The 13634-nt window shown below is 38.2% G+C and overlaps 1 protein-coding gene across 1 annotated transcript in view; it reads right to left on the bottom strand.

Moving 5' to 3' along the window:
• LOC119429066 (protein Shroom2) overlaps window positions 1–13362 on the bottom strand; it is a 43298-nt gene extending 29936 nt beyond the window's left edge. The window contains exons 1-2 of the mRNA XM_037696783.1: window positions 13114–13362; window positions 10190–10335 (exon numbers count right to left, since the gene is read on the bottom strand). Coding sequence (XP_037552711.1) covers window positions 10190–10335; window positions 13114–13320 — 353 coding nt within the window. The 5' untranslated portion in view covers window positions 13321–13362. The remainder of the gene's footprint in view (window positions 1–10189; window positions 10336–13113) is intronic.
• Window positions 13363–13634: the final 272 nt, after the last annotated feature.

Genomic DNA, 13634 nt, shown 5'->3' on the forward strand with positions numbered 1-13634 from the left:
CAATCACATACTATTTAATGGAAATTGACCAATCACATACTTTTTAACGGAAATCGACAGATCACATATTTTTTAACGGAAATTGACCAATCACATACTATTTAACGGAAATTGACCAATCACATACTTTTTAATGGAAATCGACAGATCACATACTTTTTAACAGAAATCAGACGATCATACTATTTAACGGAAATCGACCAATCACATACTATTTAATGGAAATCGACCAATCACATACTATTTAACAGAAATCGACCAATCACATACTATTTAACGGAACTCAGACGATCATGATCGGTGGCCAATTGATCGGAACATCTCTAATTTAAACACTTTATTGTTCCTCGATGGTTTGAGTTGCACAAAAGTGAAATGTTAAATGTTCAACACTCAGCTTGCTCCCTGTAGAGAACATGACATTTAAAGTGATAACATGTTGGATCAAACTAAGCCCTGAAACAGAAAATAAAGTCCAATAATTCAAACCGTATGTTGTGAACCTAAAAACAGGAGGCAAAAAAAGTCAACACCGTTCTAACCATCAGGTTATGCATTGTAAAGAAAGACCTGATATTAAAAATTGTATTGTTTTGTAAAGCCACACTTTTTTTCTTTAAATAAAAAGCTTGTCAATGACTGATTTAAACAAACTTACCAACTAACAGAAGCTGAATTTAGTGGTTTCACTTCAGCACAAAAAAACAAACAAAAAAAAAAACACCTGCTCCACTACTCCCTCAGGTCTGACAGAAACAAGTGTCCTCCTCTTCCTCGCTGCACAATGACCACACACACACACACACACTCCACCTCGACCCGGAGTGTGTGTGTGTGTGTAAGTGGGATTATAGCTGGGGGGATTGGAGGTGAGGAGGAGGAGGTTTTGTCCTGTGAGGCGTCCTTGCTGTAATCTAGTGTAAGTGGCTGAGCCTGCAGGGAGCCAACAAAGCTGCTGGGAAAATTCATCAACAGAAACAATGTCACGAGTCTGGACAAAAAGAGGCAGCGATGAAAACTACATATTGAGTTTAGACATTATGCAGGAATCTCATGCTAAAGAGTTGCTTTATTTTGAGAGCTCATGAGTTTATTTCAGTTTTCGGTTGCAGATTTTTCTTTCTTTCTTTTGGCTCAAAAACATAAAGTTAATTATTTATTCTACAAAGTTCTGCATCCTGACATCAGCCCGTTATCTTTCTGCTTGTATCACACATTCCATCACGTCTCTGCTTTCCCAAATCTCTGTTGCTTTCTGTTTAACTTCTCCCACAGTGTCCTTGTCAGGAGAGACAACACAGAGAGGAATGTTTGATGTCTGTTTTTTTTTTTTTTTTAGAAAAACCAGTTGACGTCAGCCTGACGGACTGGACAGACTTCTTCAAGAGAAATACCGTATTTTTCGGACTCTAAGGCACACTTAAAATGTTTTAACTTTCTCAAAAGTCAACAGTGAGCCTTATAATCCGGTGCACCTTATGTATTAATTCTGGTTGTACTTACTGACCTCGAACCGATTTTATGTGGTACACGGAGCTCAAAAATCTGTCAAAATGAATTTGTTTCATGTAATGCGCCTTATAATGAAAACAGATTTGTTCATTGATATTGCGCCTTGTAATTCGGTGCGCCTTATAGTCCAAAAAATACAGTATATAAATTCTGTGTTTGGAAGGATGTGTAAGATTATGAACTATCCATTTGTCCAAAAGAAGAAGAAGAAGAAAAAAAAACATTAAAAACCCCTAACATTAAAATATGTTTGAAATGGAAAAACTAACCCTGATGAGAACTGTTAGTAAATAAAAAGTGAATCTAACAAGGTTAAGTCACATCTTCTAGACCGATTCTTTGTTGAAATGTTTCAGCTTTTACCCAAAAGACTTCTTTAGTGTTGAAAGAAAAAAAGTCAGAAGAGTCTGAATGTTGCAATTTAGTGTTATTTCACCCCCACACCAGCAGAGGGCGCTGTGAACAAGCAGAGCTATAGTAAATTAACCTTTCTACATCTACTTAATTGTCATGTAGATAGATTCAAACATACGTTTTGGTTCTTTAACATCAATTATTTGTTGTTTGTGTTTATTTGTCACCATCACTGATGGCTTCCTTATATAAAAAATATTATTTGATAATATTCATGTTTGAGCTTGAGGCCGATTGTATGTATGGTGTTGTGTGGGTGAGTGGTTTACGATCAGCGCTGTGAATTGAGTGGTCCATTTTGGCAGTGGGGTTATGGTGTGAGCAGGCATATGTTATAGACAACAAACACAGTGGCAGGTGTGGTTACATGGGGTCTGTGGTTGTGAGGCCGGTTGGATGTACTGCGAAATTCTCTGAACATGGACATTCCTACAGTCAGCATGCCAACTGCATGCTCCTTCAAAACTTGGAACATCTGTGGCATTGCACTGTGTGATAAAACTGCACATTTAAGAGTGGCCTTTTACTGTGGCCAGCCTAAGGCACACCTGAGTAATAATCACCTATCTAAGCTGCATCTTGATATGCCACCCCTGTAGGGTAGATGGATTATTTCAGCAAAGAAGTGCTCACTAACACAGATTTACACACTGTGAACAATATTTGAGAGAAAAAGGCTGATTGTGTTTATAGAAAAAGCCTTAGATCTTTAAGGTCAGCTCATGAAAAATGGGCGGAAAAGCAAAGTATTTTTGTTCGGTATATTTATGAATGTCTTTGAGCATGTGGTGCCCAATTGTAGACATGCACATTAATAATAAAAATAATGCATTTTATTTCTTACTGCCTTTAAATACACCAAGGAAACTTTATAGAATTAAAAATACAACAGAAGTAAATGCAATACCGGTAATCATTATCACTAATAAAGAGAAGAGGCCCCAGGACGGAGCCCTGGGGCACATCTGAAGTGACGGGGGAGGAGTGGGACTTGAATGATTTTAGTTGGATGAACTGAGTGCAGCCAGAAAGATGTGACTGAAAGCTATGTGGTTAATGCCAATGCATGAAAGGCTATGAAGAAAGATGGGATCAAAGGCCGCATTCAGTTCAGAGATCAGGTAAGCAAATCCGAATCTACTGCCACGAGAAGTAAATTATTAGTTCACGTTAGAAAATATACCAAGGTCAGTACAATGAGATGAAAAATGGAGTTGTGACAAAATTATTTACGATGTTAAACTTACAGATAGTTTTACAAACTAATGATCTGGTGATATTTAGTTAAACTCCAGAGTTTTTGAGCAGCCTGAAATGTAACATAAAATTTGGGTTTTAGATTTATTCACCTGTCATGAAATGCCTTTTTCAGTTAAAGGTTTTATACTATTTTTGGACTAGTGAATCTAATTAATGATGGCATGTTTCACTTTTCCAAATACGTACGCTGCTTTTTCATCTTTGCGAATATTACAGGTTTAGTTCTGTCGAACGGAATTAACCTGATCAAAGTCAAAAAAGTCTGTTAACATTTAATCAAATGTGCCGTGTTTTATTTAGAAGCAAAGTTCCTAATAGGACTGGTGATTTAACTGAAACTAAATTAAATGCTGACGATAAAAATCACTGACACGTAAAAGAAAATAAGTAAAATATTAAGGTCTATTATAACATTAGGAAACTTATGTTCTCAATGTCTTGCACCCTTCAGCTAAACAAAAACATCTGTTTTTTTGTTTGTTTGTTTTCCTGAATTTTAGACTTTTTAAACTTTAACTTGTACATATTTGGGCAGAATAAAAAGGAACACATGAACTAAACTTTGCTTCAGTCTTACATCATCATATAACTGTTGCTGCATTCATTGGCATCTGGAAACTCAAATATCCAATATGCAGCTAGAAAAAAAAACACGAGGTTTTAAGTCAAAGTTTCAGTGAAGTAAAAGACAAATATTTCTCTTGTTGCTTTTGATCAACTAAAACATCTAGTAAAACATTTTTACTAAGTTTCTTCAGTTAAATAAAGTTCATGGCAGCCATGAACCTAATGTCTGTTTCCACCAGCTGTTATTTAAAAATGAATATTTTGTCAGTTTTATATTTAGTGCCATAAAAACACTATAGAAGGTGAATATTCAGTAATAATACATGACTTTATAAACATCTTTGTGACATTTATCGACGTGAGAACTGTGGATCATGACAGCTTGTGTCATAAATGGTTTCTCAGATCACATTATTGGTTGGTTCACTAACTATCTCTCAGATTGGAGGCAATGTGTTCAACATGGTACTTCTTCCAGCTATCTACTGTAACTGTTAACAATGGTGCACCACAAGGCTCAGTCTTAGGATCCACCCTCTTCACAATCTACATAAGTAATGTAGGTCAGACCATTTCAGATGCATCCTTACATTTCTATGCCGACGACACAGTAGTTTATTATCGAGCTAAAACAGTTGCTAAGGTTTTCCAGCTTTTACAGTCTGCATTCGACATCATCCAGTCAGATTTGTTCCTTCTCAAACTGGTGCTAAATGTTGATGAAACCAAAGGGATATTGTTTTTTAAACAGGAAGTCAGTACCAGCAGTTCTTCCTTCTATCTCATCTACAAATGGTGTTCCTATTGAGGTTGTCAACGATGCTTACAAACACTTGGGTATCTTAGTCGATGCACATCTCTCTTTTAAGCCTCATATTGAAAACTTGGCAGCAAAATTCAAAGGAAAATTGGGTTTCTTTTTCAGAAATAGATCTTTAACTCTGAATGCTAAGAAAACCTTGTAGCTGCTACATTCATTCCCTCAATGGTCTACAGTGACATTATTTACATGAACGCTCCTACAAGCACCCTGCAGATGTTGGATGCTGCCTATCACGGTGCACTAAGATTCATAACTGGCTGTAACTACCGCACCCACCACTGCACCCTGTATTCACTGGTTAACTGGTCATGTAACTTCACGCAGACTCGCTCACTGGTACATTTTCATCTTTAAACCACTTCTTGCTCTGCTGCCTTCATACATCTCCTACATGTCACCACGTGAGTGCAGCTACAGCGTGCACTCTCAGGACATAATTACTTGCAGTGTATTCTCAGTGCGGACTGAACTAGGCAAAAGGGCCTTCTCCTACTCCGCTCCTGTTTCCTGGAATATCTTGCAGAAAGGTCGGAAGTTGTCGACCTTGACCTCTCTAAAAGGATTTTAAACAACTGTTCAGCTCGTGGCAAAAACCAACACAGACGTGTTCCTGGTTTTAGTGTTTTACATCGCTTTATAATGTAGCTGTTTTTGTTTTAATATAATTTATTTTATTTCCTTTTCATTTTATATGCTTTTATATGATTGTCTATTGTTGTCTGTACCTCGTTTATGTTTTTTTGTTTAAAGCAGGCCTCTCTTGTAAATGAGTTCTCAAGGCTCAATGAGACTAACCTGCATAAATAAAGGTTGAACTAACTGGATGTGGGTTATCTTTTAACTACCATTACATTGTTTCCCTTTTCTACTTAATTTTCTGTCTTCACCGTGAGAGTTTTTGTTCATACACATACATTTAAAACTCGTAACCTCCACACTTGCTCTAAAACACAACGAAAACCGTTCAGATGAGAACAGTTTAAACTCCAGTGTTGAATCATGTATTCCTGCATTAATGGATGTTATTTCTAGTATATCAGCTCCTCTCAGGCAGCTCAGTGGCAACACATGTTGCTGATTCACCAACTTTCAGACAGAGTTGAGCTCCAACGAGCATCAGCAGCAGCCTGTGGGGCCGATCTCACCCCGCTGAGCCCCAAACTCAAACACACAATAGAAAGTGCCAGCTTCATCACAGCTGGGCTTATCAGTGCGTCGCCGCACGGATGGAAAAACAGGAAAGGATGGAGGGAAAAAGAAACAAACTTCAATAAGAGAGCAAACACAACTGTGACGACCAGAATCAGACTAACATTATGGAACTATAAAGCTGGAAGTAAATTAAATAAATCCATCAGATTTGGTATTTTCTTAACCCCAGCAGAGGTCCTGATTAAAAAGCAACATAAAATGTAAATAAAATCAATTATTTTTTACATTTAACTTTTTCCTAACAGCAAAGGAATAAAATCAGCATGAATTTACAAACACACACACACACAAAATTAAATTATTCTCCATAGAGTGGGTTTATTTTGTTCTGTTTGTGTTTAATTTAGGTAAAATGGAAATTAAAAAGAGAGAAAAAGAAATGGAATAAACTGCAGTTTATATAAAGAGAGAGAGTATTTAAACAATTGTTCTGTTAGTCCTGATAAAAATTACTTCTAGAGTCAAAACTATTTAAAAATGAGAAAATTAACATGAAAGAACCTGATTCTTTTTTTTTTTTTTTTAAAAGCTGATTTTAACAGCAGATACAAGCTTTTTTTTTTTTTTTTTACACACTGTGGGAAAAGATCAGCTGTTTCTCTGCCTGTGATTCAACAACAGATTTACAAAGACACCTCCCAGCACCACCACCACCACCCACACAGTAAAAACAGATTTACTTCAACTAGCTTCAGCTTATTTGAAATCAAGATTTTTAGTTTTTAGCTGACATTTTAGGAAGATTAAAAAAACAAAACAAAAAAAAACCTTGATGCCTCTGATCAAGAATCATCTTATTCCCTTGTTTCTGATCCAACCTCACCTCTGGGGAGCCAAAAACACATCAAAACTGGAGAAAAGCTGGAGGAAATACCTGTCAGTGAAAGTCTCACACCATGTCCAAAGAGAGACCAGATCGAAGCGCCCACTCTCAGCTCAGAGTAACCAAAGCTCCTGAAAACAATGAGCTCTGCTGATATGGCCTGTAAGCAGTGTCAGCTCACCTAGGCAACACGGGCTGTACCACTGCCACTGCCTGAGGGGGGCCCTCAGGGCTGGGGGGGAGCTCTGACACAAACTCAGTGAGCTCTCAGGTCCAGCTTGGACATTTCTGCTCTTATTTCAAAGCCGCTGCTTGCTCTCGAACCCTCCTCAGACCAACAGTTTCCACCTCCGCAGGTAGCTGACGGGATCCAGCAGGGCACCTGTCCCTTCGTGTTGACCCCACCCGCTCAGCAAAGCTCAGCTCAGGCCTGTGGCTTTACAATCACTAATAGGATTCAAGATTTAAGACCCCTCTACTGTTTACTGGTGTGTATATAATTCTGACAGGACAGACGTCAACGGCACATGGCAGGAAAAGGGTTTAGGAAGCAGCTAATTGAGTTATTCTTTCTTCTAAACACGTCTGATTAAAAAAAACAAACTGATTTTGTTCTGAAAATTTAAGCAATAAGCAACAGGTGACTCAGATGCTCTTTTTACATTTTAAATGGACTGTACCACTTTACAGTCAGGCTCCCCTTATAGATGGCTCATACATAGTTTATAGATATGTTATTAATTCCTCTACAAACACTTTATAAATCATTAATAACTGCTTATTATGCATTAATTAAGGGTGACAAAGAGACAAAACTGACCAGTTTCTTGCTAAATAGTGAGTCAAATCTGTTCACCTATATATTTCATCTAGAGTTGTTATATTAAACATTTCAGACTAAGTTACTACCTTGTAAGCACAATAAGCATTTGTAAACCTATTTCTTTAGCGTATAATATTGTACTTTATCACTGCATTATAAGTATCTAATATTATATCCGAAAAAAATTAGGTTTACAAATGCTTATTGTGCTTACAAGGTAGTAACTTAGTCTGAAATGTTTAATATAATAACTCTAGATGAAATATAGAGGTGAAAAGATTTGGCTCACAGGCAAGAAACTGGTCAGTCTTGTCTCCCTGTCACCCTTCATTAATGCATAATAAGTGGTTATTAATGATTTATAAAGTGTTTGTAGAGAATTAATAACATAACTATAAACTATTTACTAGCCATCATTATAAGGGGAGCCTTATTGTAAAGTGGTACCAAACTAAGATATACACTATGATATATGCTAAACAAATGCTAAACGATAAGCTAAATGATCCAAGATATATGCTAAACGAACACTAAACAAATGCTAAACAATGCACTAAACAATGTGTAATACAATGCACTAAATGATGCGCTAAACGATCTAAGATATACACTAAACGAATGCTAAACGAATGCTAAATGAATGCTAAAAGATACACTAAAAGATATGCTAAATGGTACGCTAAAAGATCTAAGATATAAGCTAAACGAATGCTAAATGAATGCTAAATGAATGCTAAATGAATGCTAAACAAATGCTAAACGAACGCTAAAAAAATACTAAACAAACACTAAATGAACGCTAAATGAACGCTAAATGAAAGCTAAACAAAAGGTAAACGATGCACTAAACGATGTGTAATACAATGCACTAAATGATGTGCTAAACAATCTAAGATATACACTAAACGAATGCTAAACAAATGCTAAACGAACGCTAAAAAAATACTAAACGAACGCTAAACGAACGCTAAACGAACGCTAAACGAACGCTAAACGAACGCTAAATGATGCACTAAACGATGTACTAAACGATGCGCTAAAAGATTTAATTCATCCTTTATTCTTCCAAACCCTTGGACCTTTATTTCCGAAAGAAAGGCACACTTTACTTTCATCAGAAAAGAGGACAGAGGAACCCGACACTTGTACTCCATCTCCCGGATGCATCTGAATGTGGTGGTTTTTGAAGCTGTGACTCTTGCCTCATTCCACTCTTTCTGGATCTCTGCCAGATTCTGGAATCTTCTCTGATAATCCGCTGAAGCCCATGGACATCTCTTTTGCTGGTGCATCTTCTCCTGCCACATTTTGCCCTTCCACTAGACTTTCCATTGATATGCTTGGACACAGCACTCTGTGAACAGCCAGCCTTCTTAGCTATGAACATTTGTGGCTTACCCATCCTATGGAGGGCATCAATGATGGTCTTCTGGCCAGTTATGTCTGCAGTCTTCCCCATATTGAACCGAACTGAAGCAATTTAATGACACCTGGGGGAACCTGTGCAGGTGCTTTGAGTATCATAGATGATTAGTGTGTCACACTCAGTTTAAAACATTCATGCCCTGCAAAATTTGGGCTGATGTCTTCACAGTATTCTAATTTTTTGAAATCCTGTTTTCATGGGTTTCATGAGCTAGACGCCCAAATGATCAGAGTCAGAGTCAAATTATGTAAAAATAAACAAATAAATACTTGAAATTGTTTAAATTATAGGCCCTGAATCTATCATCTATTAAATATTAACTTTTTGAATGGAATTATGGAAGTTAAACAACTTTTCCAGGATATTCTATACTTTTGGAAAGGGTCTGTATATACACATATATGTATACAAATATACATATATATATTTATACATTTATATACATACATATATACATATATGCACACACATATATATATGTATATATATATATATATGTGTGTGTGTATGTATGTGTGTATATATATATAGTTAAGAAAATTACCACATGGAAGGTTGACAAGATATTTGGCCATTTTTTGCAAGTTTCTGCATTTTTTTTCTTAAGAAAAAAAAACCTTTTATGAATCTTTGTTGCCCGTTTGCTTTAAAAACACAGTTTTGAACATGAAAATCAGGACTTTGACACCAACCTATTTTTATTCTCTACGTGCTGACCTAAAAGTCAAAACTGAGCTTGAAAGTCAATTTTCTCCCCTCGTCGAGGACACTGGGGCTGGTTTGGGTCGGGTCAGGACTGACAGACTCAGTCTGATTTACAAGCCGTTATCGTCGCTGTGAAATAACGCTGCTGGCCGCAGCTCAACTGCTTCCACAATACGAGCTTTTGTTGCCCTCTCAGGAGCAAACAGGCAGCTAGGGGCCCATGTGGAAGGTTTGTCAAGCCGCCTCTGCTTCAGCTCACCCCCATCTTCATTAAAAAAAATATATGAACAGATGAAGCCAATATGCTATTTTCAAGATCTAATGTCTTTCTATGTCATCAGCTTTGGAGTTTTGTCTGTTACAAGTTGTTCTAATCAAAACATTCTTTGCAGAGATCATCTGTTGTCAGAGGACTACAGCTTTGACCTTTGACCACTTGACGGCTGAGAGGCAGTTAATCTAAAACAGGTATTTCTCCCTAAGCTGAGCCAGTAAAGCAACATGCAGGAAACAAATGAACAATTGTTCAAACGTCTGCTCAGATGCATTTAAAAACCTAGAAACATTTAGGAATTTGGGCTAATCATATAATAAAATCAAACGATGTTACAATGGTTTTGGTACCTCCGGACCACCAGGGTCAGAGTCTTGTGGGAGCTCTTCACCAGGCAGATGGCCTGCTGACGGGAGCCGCTGAGAGGAAAGGAGTTCACGCTCACCATCTCGTCTCCGGCCTGCAGACGGACCGCCGCCACGCTGCCCTCCTCCACCTGCAGACAAGGACTGAGGTGGAGCATCAACCTGAACAGTCAACAGAAGGTTTTCAACTAAATACCGTATATTTTGTCATATAAGTCACACTTTTTTGCATAAATTTGCAAGTCCTGCGACTTATACACCGAAGCGACTAATATATATATTTTTCCCCCCATATTTATAAACCAATTTTTTGCTGAGATCTGACAATTTCATTCATTCTGACATGGAAAATATTGAACACTACCATTTTCAGCCACTAGAGGGCCATCAAACCTTATGGCAAGCCAAGTGTCTCATTAATAGGTAAAAGTGGCTATTAATGAGACACTCGGCTTGCCATACCAAACCACCTTCGTCTCGCTCCGGAACTCCTGGAGCAAACGTCAAATCAGCTGCATTTCGCTGCATCCCCCAGGCGAAATGCAGCTGATCTGACCGTTAAAGTGCATTTATTATGGAAAAGTTCAACTGAGACACACCTTTGCTATAATTTTGAGCGAACAAATAATTGTTCTTAAATGTTAATCTTCTTAAATTCTTGTTAAAGTCCTCCCGCGCACGCATAACAAACGTGACACATCAGCGGTGACACATAATAGATGCAACTTATACGGCGAAGTGACTTATTTATGTCTTTTTTCCCCACTTTATTAGACATTTTTGGACTGATGTGACTTGTATGGTGGAAAGTACGGTAATTCTTCAATAAATCTGTTGAAAACACAAAATTTGATGAAACATGAACCTTTATCTCAGACATGGGCCTTTTAAATGAAATCGGGCCTAAATATTATTTTGCGAAATTCCTCAAATCAAAGTTTTTGCTGACAATAATACTTTGTAGACAAAGAATGGTTTGTCCACAAAACAAAAAGACAACTAGAACTTTCTTTTTTGCTTCATGTTTTCAGTTCCCAGTGCATTTTCTAGATTTTTATACTGAAGGAAATGTTTTTTTTCCTCCAGAGATCCATTTTGACTTATTTGAACTGAGACATGAGCACAGTATGCAGCCTGCATCCATCATACAACATCACATCATCAGCAAAAACACACTATTTTCTTTCACATGACAACATAAAGCTTACATTTGTTGCATTTAATATTTCAAGCAGATGTGTTAGAAGCTCCTGTCACAGCTTTTTTTTTTGTTTTCTGCTTAAATACTGTCTAGGTGAACGCTTTAGACAAAAAAAACCTGTTGTTTTAGCACCATCTCCTGGAATAAACCCTGCATCACCATTTGTCAAGCCCCTTAAACGCAAGATTTTCAGTCAAACAAGTAATAGAGCGAGTGATGACAGTAAAAACAATAGATAGAACACGCCAGCAGGTTCATCAAACTGGTTCATGTATTTGTCACGTCTAGACTGGACTATTGCGACGGTTTATTATCTGGGTGTCCAAATACTTCTTTAAAACGTCTTCAGTGGATCCAAAATGCTGCTGCCAGAGTCTTAACTGGACTTACTGGGAGAGATCATATCTTTCCAGCTTTAGCTTCTCTCCATTGGCTCCCTGTCAAGTACAGAATTAAATTCAAAATCTTACCTCTAACCTACAAAGCCCTCAACAACCTAGCTCCATCTTATATTACAGATCTTATTGTGCCATATTTTCCTCACAGAGAACTTCACTGTCAGACTGCAGGTTTACTCGTGGCTCCTAGAGTTTCCAGAAGCAGAACGGGAGGAAGATCTTTCAGTTATCAGGCTCCTCTCTTGTGGAACCAACTTCCAGTTTCTGTCCATGAGGCTGACACATTGTCCACTTTTAAGACTTTCCTTTTTGATAAATCCTATAGTTAGTCAGCTCATTTTTCCTGACGTATTCCTTATCCAATGCTGCTATAACCTTAGACTACTGGAGGACAAATTGCCCCCATTTCATCAAATGAATTGTATTTGTAATTATTCTTTCCTAACATGTGATTATGTCTATTTGTCTTTCCTCCTAGAATAACCTGATGGACTCTGTCCTGGACCTGCCATTGCATGTTCATTTTTCCTTCCTGTTCCTCTCAAACCCAGCTGGTCGAAGCAGATGGACGCTTGTCCTGCCTGGTTTGCTGGAGGTTTTTCCCCACACGAGGGAGTTTTTCCTTCCCACTGTTGCATCCTGTGCTCGCTTAGGATGGGAGACTGCGACGAAGTGAAAACTCACAGCTGGCTGCTTAGATAAATATTATTAACTATCCACCTCATGGACCACATGTGATGCGAATGACAATAAAGAACCTTGAACTGATTTTTATGTGTATGACTATTTCTGTTCAGTGCCTTGAGATGACCTCTGCTGTGAATTGGCGCAATATGAATAAACCGAATTGAACTGAATTGTTTAAAGTCAGCGTTTTCTCTTGAAACTTCAGGTGAACCTGTGGAGGCTGCAACCTGACGCTCTGGTTAATATTTAAACGCTGTAATCGGAGGTGCTTGAGCGGCAGATGGAGAGAAAAGCAACAGCACTGTCAGGATTCGGATTCCGGTCCTCGAGAACGAACATTACAATCTTTTTTTTTTTTTACGTAGATGTATGTTGTGGTCGCCGATTAATCTGACTCTAATTGGAGCGCCAAATTTAAATCTTTAGTGTAATGTTTCTCACTGTGGTTGGAGCTTAAAGATCGAAGTTTCGTACTCTGTGACCAGAAGTCACCCCTGGATTTTTTCGAGGGGAGGATCTGAAATTCTACCTGGCAACAGCAAATATTAAAAACTTGGGGTCCGCTTTGTGCATTAAATAAGGTATTTGAACAGTTTCCTCTCAGAAGCAAAGAGAAGTCGTACCTTTGTGATGACCAGCGGCTCTCCGTGCTCAGTGCCCCCCCTCAGGGTGAAACCCCACGGAGCTTTGCCCTGGAGCAGCACCTCCACCAGCTCTCCAACCTCCTCTCTCCTCTGTTTCCCTGCGCCTCTCCACCCATTCAGCTCCCTCCACCACTTCATCCTCCCCGCCGAGGCCCTCAGGTTGTCTCTGTAGCTGGCGGCATCCATGATGCCTCGGCTTCAGCAGACTCCATGGAGTCAGCTCAGGCTGAAACATTTATGAAGACACTTAATTCTTCTTCATCGTTCCGATTAATCCAGACTAACCAATCCTCTGGACACTAAAGGGGGGTTAAATTATACTGAAGGGGTTTATTACCAAAATAAGACACAAAAACACAGTCTGGCATGTTAAACCCTTTAAAATATAGTCTACATTTTTAGACAATATTTCTCCATTTGTATCCATTTTGAAGATAATTTTTCGGATTATAAGGCGCATTAAGCGAAACAAAACAGTTAAGTCAAACTTTATTCAACTC

This window comes from Nematolebias whitei, chromosome 23, assembly GCF_014905685.2.
Source record: "Nematolebias whitei isolate Nwh7 chromosome 23, NemWhi1, whole genome shotgun sequence".
Classification (NCBI taxonomy): domain Eukaryota; kingdom Metazoa; phylum Chordata; class Actinopteri; order Cyprinodontiformes; family Rivulidae; genus Nematolebias; species Nematolebias whitei.